General features: G+C 42.5%; 1 protein-coding gene across 1 annotated transcript in view; it reads left to right on the top strand.

Moving 5' to 3' along the window:
- Window positions 1-9,316, top strand: part of GLRX3 (glutaredoxin 3) — a 79,976-nt gene that overhangs the window by 5,158 nt on the left and 65,502 nt on the right. Inside the window, exon 2 of the mRNA XM_073595693.1 lies at window positions 3,159-3,267. Coding sequence (XP_073451794.1) covers window positions 3,159-3,267 — 109 coding nt within the window. The remainder of the gene's footprint in view (window positions 1-3,158; window positions 3,268-9,316) is intronic.

Genomic DNA, 9,316 nt, shown 5'->3' with positions numbered 1-9,316 from the left:
TGTGTGTGTGTATGTGTCTGCATGTGTGTGCATGTGCCTGTGTGTATGTATGCGTATATGTTACTTTTAATCTGCGCCCCCCCTCAATTCCTGTACCATCAGAACTGCTTTTGTAGGGCTTGTTTGTGATAGCAGCCAGGACTGCTGCTTCTCTGAAAAGCAATCCATGCACAGATCACTTTTCAGAGGCATTTGACAGGTGGTAAAGAGGCATTATGTTGCCTCCTCACCACCTGTTTTAAGCCTGTAAATGCAGCATCACTATACCGCAACTGTGCAATGCACACAGTTGCAGGATAGTTGCAGTGCAGCCCCATTCAGCCTGGGTATACCTCCAGCTGTAGCCATAGCATGTGTACACCCACAGCTGCTTCCTCTGTAGCTAAAGGGGGAGAAGTTGGGGTAGGTAAAAACAGCTTAACCATGTGTTTTTACTGCCCCTCCAACCTGACATGTGAACAAGCCCTTGGTTCACATCTGTGCTGCTGCGTGTAGGGCAGCCCATTCATTTCAATGGGCTTCCCTACCCACAAAAATGCAGGGAAAGAAGTCCCCAACCTTTTTTTTTATTTTAAATTGCACTGCACCAAAAGCACCCCACGTTTTCCAATGTGTGAGGTACCATTAAGCATTAATGGTACCCCTAAAGAGCAGAGCATTCGTCTGTGTGTCGGGAACGAGCGCGACAAAGGCAAGGGAATTCTTGTTGGGCAGTGTATTAGTGCTCGGATGAACACACTTAGACTGAATTTTAATGGTTCAAAGAATGTCAAGTAAAATGGTCGGCCCTCACACATGTTCACTTCATCAAATCTGGCCCTCTTTGGAAAAAAGTTTGGACACCCCTGCAGTACAGGAACCGATCCTCCCCATTTTCCCCCTACAACAGCTGAAAGCCGGCTTCTCCTCCTCTCCCTCCCTCCTGATGGTATTCAGCGGCTGCAGAGGGAAAAGGTTCATGATGCTGTTCAAAATGCAAAAGATGCAAAATTTGGAATCGTTTCATTTCGTTGTGGCCTGCGTCCGCTTGCCAAGTCGCTTAAGTGGCCTTCGCTCTTCAAAAGGTTGGGCAACCCTGCCGTAACATGTTCCCAAAGGTGAACTTATCCTTTAACCACTTCAGCCCCAGAAGGATTTACCCCCTTCCTGACCAGAGCACTTTTTGCGATACGGCACTGTGTCGTTTTAAATGACAATTGCGCGGTCATGCGACGTTGCACCCAAACAAAATTGACGTCCTTTTTCCCCCCACAAATAGAGCTTTCATTTGGTGGTATTTGATCACCTCTGCGGTTTTTATTTTTTGCGCTATAAACAAAAAAAGAGCGACAATTTTGAAAAAAAAGTAATATTTTTTTTACTTTTTTGCTATAATAAATATACCCCAAAAATATCTAAAAAAAAAAAAAAAAAAAAAAAAAAAAAAAACCACAAAACTTTTTTTTTTTCTCAGTTTAGGCCGAAATGTATTCTTCTACATATTTTTGGTAAAAAAAATTGCAATAAGCGTATATTGATTGGTTTGCGCAAAGGTTATAGCATCTACAAAATAGGAGATAGATATATGGCATTTTTTTATTATTATTTTTTTTTTACTCTAGTAATGGTGGCGATCTGCGATTTTTTTTTTTTTTTTTTTTTTTTTTTTTTTTTTCCTCTTGTGACTGCGACATTATGACACATTTTTGGGACGATTGACAATTATACAGCGATCAGTGTTGTAAAAATGCACTGATTACTGTATAAATGTCACTGGCAGGGAAGGGGTTAACACTAGGGGCGATCAAGGGGTTAAATGTGTTCCCTGACTGTCTGTTCTGACTGGAGGAGGTGACAGATCGTGGTTACTAGCTATTAGGAACTCATGATTTGTCTCTCCTCGCAGAGCAGAACCTGGATTTGTGTGTTTATATACACACACACACACACACACACACACACACACACACACACACACACACACACACACACACACACACACACACACACACATATATGAATGTGAGTTAGGGACATTAGATTGTAAGCTCCTTGAGGGTAGGGACTGATGTGAATGTACAATGTATATGTAAAGTCAGGGCTTGACAAATTTGCTTGGAATCTAGGAGCCAGCTAAAAAAGTTAGGAGCCAGGTTTTTTTTAAACGACCGATAAAGCTTTATTTTCAATATAAAAAAATAACTAATCTTAAATTTACACAGAAAGACCGCCCCGCTAGCGGCCGAATAGCGCCACTAAAACGAAGGTAAAGCGACGCTAAAAATAGCGCCGCTTTACCGCCGACGCCCCCCGCGGGCTCGGTGTGAAAGCGCTCTAAGGGTCCGATCAGGTCCGCCTGAAAAACGGACAGGCGAACCTGATCAGACAGCCCGTGGGAAAGGGGCCAAGCAGGGAGATAACAAATAAATTAATTTTTTTTTTTTTTTTCTTAATTAAAAACAGTTTTTACTTTAAAAATATAAATAAATAAAAATAAAAGCTATTACGAAAAAAAAAAAAAAAAAGCAATCCCCACACTCACTTTCTTCTCTTCTCCACTTTGGGAAGGAGATGGTCGGGTAGTGAAAACAGGCAGGTATTGCAGCGCTGCCTCCATTAGCATTGCATTAGCATTGCTGGTTGTTGGGTGTAATACCAACGGCCACCACAAGATGGCGCCAGATTCCAGAAGGACCGAAGAAGGCCGCAAAGCCGCGGCCTCAATTACCGGCCGGCGCGGCCCGACGCGATCGCACGGGGGGGTCGAAGTCCGCACGGAGACAGGATACCCCCAGCTGTGCCGCCCCAGGCGCCAGGTCGCTAATTCTAGTCGCAAATGCGACCTGGCGCCCGGGGTTTGTCGAACCCTGTGTAAAGTGCTGCGTAAATCGACGGCGCTATATAAGTACCTGAAATAAATAAATATATACACACACACATGTCCCTGTTCTGCCTCTCGTGCCCGCGATCGATCGTGGCCGTCGGCACCCCCGCAGTGCAGCGCGCCTGCTATCCTGCCTAAAGGAGCCGATGTATAGCTACGACAGCTCGCGGGAACATGCCGACCTGCAGCAGTATAATGATGGAGTAAAATGATAAATCTTCTTGATGTAATGTATACAAAAATTATCTGTAGCTCCCTGAGGGTTCGATAGTAACAGTTGGTATTTTTGTTTTAGATCTCTGCTTGTTGTGCATTTCTGGGCACCATGGGCTCCTCAGTGTGCACAGATGAACGACGTTATGGCTGAACTGGCCAAGGTCCACCCTGAAGTCACATTCGTAAAGGTATGATGGAACTCATGGCTTGGAACTGGATATAAACCCGGCAGTACCCAGCAGCAGTTTGCATCTCCTAACATTAAAGAAGAATTCCAGGTATGGATATTTTAAACCTAGTTACAGTGGGTATAAAAAGTCTACACACCCCTGTTGAAATGTCAGGTTTCTGTGATGTAAAAAAAAAAAGAGACAAAAATAAATCTTTTTCAGAACTTTTTCCACCTTTATCATGACCTATAAACTGTACAGCTCAATTGAAAAACAAACCGAAAGCTTTTAGGGAGGGGAAGTAAAAATAAAATAATGTGGTTGCATAAGTGTGCACACCCTCTTATAACTGGGGATGTAGATGTGTTCAGAATTAAGCAATCACATTCAAATTTATGTTAAATAGGAGTCAGTACACACCCACCATCATTTTAAAGTGCCTGTAATTAACCCTGAATAAAGTTCAGCTGTTCTAGTAGGTCTTTCCTGACATTTTCTTAGCCATATCCTACAGCAAAAGCCATGGTCCGCAGAGAGCTTCCAAAGCATTAAAGGGATCTCATTGTTAAAATGTATCAGTGAGGAGAAGGGTACAAAAGAGTTTCCAAGGCATTAGATATACCATGGAACACAGTGAAGACAGTCATCATCAAGTGGAGAAAATATGGCACAGCAGTGACATTACCAAGAACTGGACGTCCCTCCAAAATTGATGAAAAGACAAGAAGAAAACTGGTCAGGGGGGCTGCCAAGAGGCCTACATCAACATTAAAGGAGCTGCAGAAATATCTGGCAAGTACTGGCTGTGTGGTACATGTGACAACAATCTCCCGTATTCTTCATATGTCTGGGCTATGGGGTAGAGTGGCAAGATGGAAGCCTTTTCTTACGAAGAAAAACATCCAAGCCCGGCTAAATTTTGCAAAAACACATCTGAAGTCTCCCAAAAGCATGTAGGAAAATGTGTTATGGTCTGATGAAACCAAGGTTGAACTTTTTGGCCATAATTCCAAAATATATGTTTGGCGCAAAAGCAACACTGCACATCACCAAAAGAACACCACACCCACCGTGAAGCATGGTGGTGGCAGCATCATGCTTTGGAGCTGTTTTTCTTTAGCTGGAACAGGGGCCTTAGTCAAGGTAGAGGGAATTATGAACAGTTCCAAATGCCAGTCAATATTGGCACAAAACCTTCAGGCTTCTGCTAGAAAGCTGAACATGAAGAGGAACTTCATCTTTCAGCATGACAACCCAAAGCATACATCCAAATCACCAAAGGAATGGCTTCACCAGAAGATTAAAGATTTGGAATGGCCAAGCCAGAGCCCAGACCTGAATCTGATTGAAAATCTGTGGGGTGATCTGAAGAGGGCTGTGCACCGGAGATGTCCTCTCAATCTGACAGATTTGGAGTGTTTTTGCAAAGAAGAGGGGGCAAATATTTCCAAGCCAAGATGTGCCATGCTGATAGACTCATAGCCAAAAAGACCGAGTGCTGTAATAAAATCAAAAGGTGCTTCAACAAAGTGTTAGTTTAAGGGTGTGCAGACTTATGCAATTATATTATTTTAGTTTATTTTTACTTACTCCCCCCTAAAAGATTTTAGTTTGTTTTTCGGTTGAGTTGTACAGTCTATAGGTCACATTAACCACTTGCCGACCACCGCATGTACATATATGTCGGCAGAATGGCACGGCTGCGCAAATGGGCATACCTGTACGTCCCTTTAAATTTGCCGCCGTGTGGTCGCGTGCTCCCGCGATCATTTCACGGAGAGGAAGAACGGGGAGATGCTAATGTAAACAAGTATCTCCCCCGTTCTGCCTAGTGACACTGTCACTGGTCATAGCTCCCTGTGATCGGGAGTGGTGATCAGTGACGTGTCACTTGTAGCCACGCCCCCCTAACAGTTAGAATCACTCCCTAGGACACACTTAACCCCTTCCTAGCCAGCTAGTGGTTAACCCCTTCCCTGCCAGTGTCATTTTTACAGTAATCGGTGCAATTTTATAGCCCTGATCGCTGTAAAAATGACAATGGTCCCAAAAATGTGTCAAAATTGTCCGATGTGTCCGCCATAATGTCGTAGTCACGATAAAAATCGCAGATTGCCGCCATTACTAGTAAAAAAAAAAAAATTATTAATAAAAATGCCAACTAAAAACTATCCCCTATTTTGTAGATGCCATAACTTTTGCACAAACCAATCAATAAACGCTTGCGATTTTTTTTTTTTTTTTTTTTTTTTTTTTTTTTTTTTACCAAAAATATGTAGAGGAATACGTATCAGCCTAAACTGAGGGAAAAAAAAAATTATATATTTTTTGAGGATATTACAGCAAAAAGTAAAAAATAATGCGTTTTTTTTTTTTCCAAATTGTTGCTCTATTTTTATTTATAGTGCAAAAAATAAAAACCGCAGAGGCAATCAAATACCACCAAAAGAAATCTCTATTTGTGGGAAAAAAAAGGACATCAATTTTGTTTGAGAGCAGCGTTGCACGACCGCGCAATTGTCAGTAAAAGCGATGCAGTGCCGAATCGCAAAAAAGTGCTCTGGTCTTTCGCCAGCCAGATGATCCGGGGCTTAAGTGGTTAAAAGGTGGAAAAAGTTCTGAAATGATTTTATCTTTGTCTCATTTTTTTGCATCACAGAAACCTGACATTTTACCAGGGGTGTGTAGACTTTTAATATCTGCTGTATATGGTCCCTATTGGACCGATGTATGTATATCCTATACCTGGCCGATGGCCCTGGAAGCTGAAAATCACTGAAGTAGGAACCACTAACCCCGGTGATGTACACTTGTGTTTGGGTTTTGTGCTGAGCAGCTGCTCTGATGAATTCTGAACACAGAAGTTTGGCTGCTTGGCGTGGGCGCCAAAAGGTGGATGAATGCAAAGCGTTTTCTGATTGGTCAAGGTTGGAGAGGTGGGGCAGTGGCTTTTTGTTCTCCACCTTGTCCAATCAGAGAATGCTTAGAATTCATTCAGTAAATGCAAAGCATTCTCTGATTGTTGCCAATGCTGAGCGGCCGAGCTCCTGTGTTCAGAATGCATCAGGCCAGCTGACCAATTGGGACCTTGAAGCAATTGCAGATCGCTGGATTAGCTGTGTGGTAGCGGTGTCTACTTCAGTGATTTCCAGGGTCATCTGTCAGGCATGGTATATGCAAAAATATTCTATACCTGGAATTTATCTTTAACCACTTGAGTCCCCAGGCCCTTGGTGTTTGTAATCTATCGTAATGTATTTTACATTGCAGATAGGGCTTTAGTTTGCTAGCAAATTTGGATGCATATATTTTGTTTCCTTGTTTTTTTATTATGAATAAATAATGAAAAAAAAAATGGAAAGTTTTCTGTTTACATAATTTGTGCAAAGTCTATTGATTAAAATGATATCACATTGGTGCAGCTTTAATGTAAGCAGAATGGGTACGTTCACATGGGTTCTACTTTAGGACAGCTTTATTCCCCTTTTTCAAAGCTATATTGCGATGTATGTGGGGGGAAGCATAAAACCAGGTAGAGGGTAAAAAGTAGAGCTGGGCGATTTTCTCAAAAAAAAAAAAAAGAAATCTGTGATTTTTATTTAAAAAAATCAAAAAAAAAAAATCGATTCACGATTTGAATCAAGTCGTGTTTTTTTTTTTTTTTGGACACCGCGCCGGTCCTGAGGAGCTGCGGGCAGGAGTTTTTAGGAGAGGCCGCGGCTTCGGCCTAGTGCGTGGCGTCCGGCCTCGCGGACTAGGCCGAAGCCGCAGCCTCACCTAAAAACTCCTGCCCGCAGCTCCTCAGGACCGGCGCGGTGAAAAAAAAAATATTAAAAAATCGATTTGCTGAAATTTTGAATCGATTTGATCTCTCATCTCGATTCAAATCGATATATTTTTCCCCCAGCCCTAGTAGGAAGCATAATGTGTTTGTATCTATCAACATTTACAATTGTTAGCACAATTTTCTAAAATATTGTTTGCCTCTCAATCCGTTTGCCCAAGCGAATACTGTACTTACCATTATGATGGTATTTAAGAGCCCTTGCACACTGGGGCGGTTTGCAGGCGCTATTGCGCTAATAATAGCGCCTGCAAACCGCCCCGAAAGTGCCGCTACTTTAATTCCAGTGTGCAAGCCCCGAGGGCTTGCACACTGGAGCGATGCGCTGGCAGGACGGTAAAAAAAGTCCTGCTAGCAGCATCTTCGGAGCGGTGAAGGAGCGGTGTGTATACCGCTTCTTTACCGCTCCTGCCCATTGAAATCAATGCAGAGGCGCTTTGCGGTGGTATTTAACCCTTTCTCGGCCGCTAGCGGGGCGGTTTTATATAATAATATAATAATAGCGGCGTTTTACCGCCGACGCCACCCCCCCGCCCCAGTGTGGAAGGGCTCTAAGATAAGATAAGATTTTTACTCAAGAAATAGTTTTCAATTTAAGATACAATAATAATTTAGTTTATTCAGCATGCAATGAAGCTTAGTTAAGTATCATGAGGCTGTATATTCTGCAATATTTAAATTTTTGGTAAACTCATTCATTTAATCCAAGCTCTGCAAGCTGAAATAACATGCACTGCATTGATGCATTCACACACAGGGGTTTATTTACTAAAGCTGGAGAGTGCAAAATTTAGGCTCACTTCTGCAGAGAAACCAATCAGCTTCCAGATTATATTGCCAAAGCTTCATTGAACAAACTGAGGCTAGAAGCTGATTGGCTACCATGCACAGCTGCACCAGATTGTGAGCGCTCCAGTTTTAGTAAATCTCCCCCAATGTCACAGTAACCATGAGTTAAAACAAAATTCAGGAATATTCCTTTTATCCCATTGTTTTGCAAATCTATGTACACTACAAACTGTATGATTAAATTGGTTCTGATATCGCTGTTTTACTAAGCTGACAGCTTATTATTCTACATAGGAAACCTTCCATTTTTATTGCAAATATTTAAAGAATATGAACAAGAATAAGTCCTTACATTTAAAGAGCACCTGTCATTTCAGAGCCATCATGGCAGCGCCTGTTAGCGGGCATGCACTCACCTGCTGCTGCTCCTCACCTTGTTGTGTCATTGCCCCATCACCAGCCCTCCCATTAAAGTGAATATGACTGTCGGCGAGTCAACAGCGGGTCAGAGGAGGAGCCTCTGCGGGACAGAGATGACAGTTGCTCTTTAAAAATTATGATTTATATCAAGTTGATTTAAATCCATCATTTTTAAAGAGCAACTGTCCTCTCTGCCCTGCAGCGGCTCCTCCTCTCACCAAAGCCCCCCAACAGGGCTGATTTAAAAAAAAAAAAAAAAAAAAAAAAAAGAAGAATTGTAATAAATATTTAAAAGGTTAAATTGTAAAAATAATAAAAAAATTGGGGGGACCCTGAGCAGAGAGGAGAGGTGCTGGTGGAACATCCATAGCAGAGCTGCCATGAACAAGGTCCAAAGAAGATATAAGGAATGCCAGTGCCACCAACGTACAAGTCCAGTATAGATTTATGAGTTTTGGTCAAAGAACAGAAGGAGAAGCTAATGCATTTGGGGGGCTCACAACTCCTCCATCAGGGCTTGAGTGCTGGCAGAGATTAAAGAAAATACAGGATTAAATAAAAAAAAAAAAAAAAAAAAGAGGATTAGCATAGGAGTCAATGAAGGTGCCAGTCTACAAGGACCCAGAGGAAGACTCACTATGGGGCTGTCCTGCAGTTGCTAGTCCCTCTAAGTCCACCAGGACTGGAAACTGCATGATGGATCAATCTGGTCTATAGATTTTGGCAAATAGTCAGTACAAGGGCTCCATGTAGTCTCCACCATTGGGGAAACATGCTATCTTGTTACATAGTTACATACAGGCAATCCCCGAGTTACGAACGGGCTAGGGACTGTAGGTTTGTTCTTAAGTCGAATATGTTCGTAAGTTGGAGCAGCATGGGCAGAATGGCAGATATGTCGTTTTCAGATGGTCCGTCGAATGTGCCCGCCGTCGAAAAAGGTTCCGTTGAATGTGCCCGCCATCCCGTTCGTAAGTCAGATGTTCGTAACTCGGGAACTTCCTGTAGTTGGTG

The sequence above is a fragment of the Aquarana catesbeiana genome, linkage group LG08 (genome assembly GCF_042186555.1).
Source record: "Aquarana catesbeiana isolate 2022-GZ linkage group LG08, ASM4218655v1, whole genome shotgun sequence".
Classification (NCBI taxonomy): Eukaryota; Metazoa; Chordata; class Amphibia; order Anura; family Ranidae; genus Aquarana; species Aquarana catesbeiana.
This window is presented reverse-complemented; position numbering and strand designations above follow the sequence as displayed.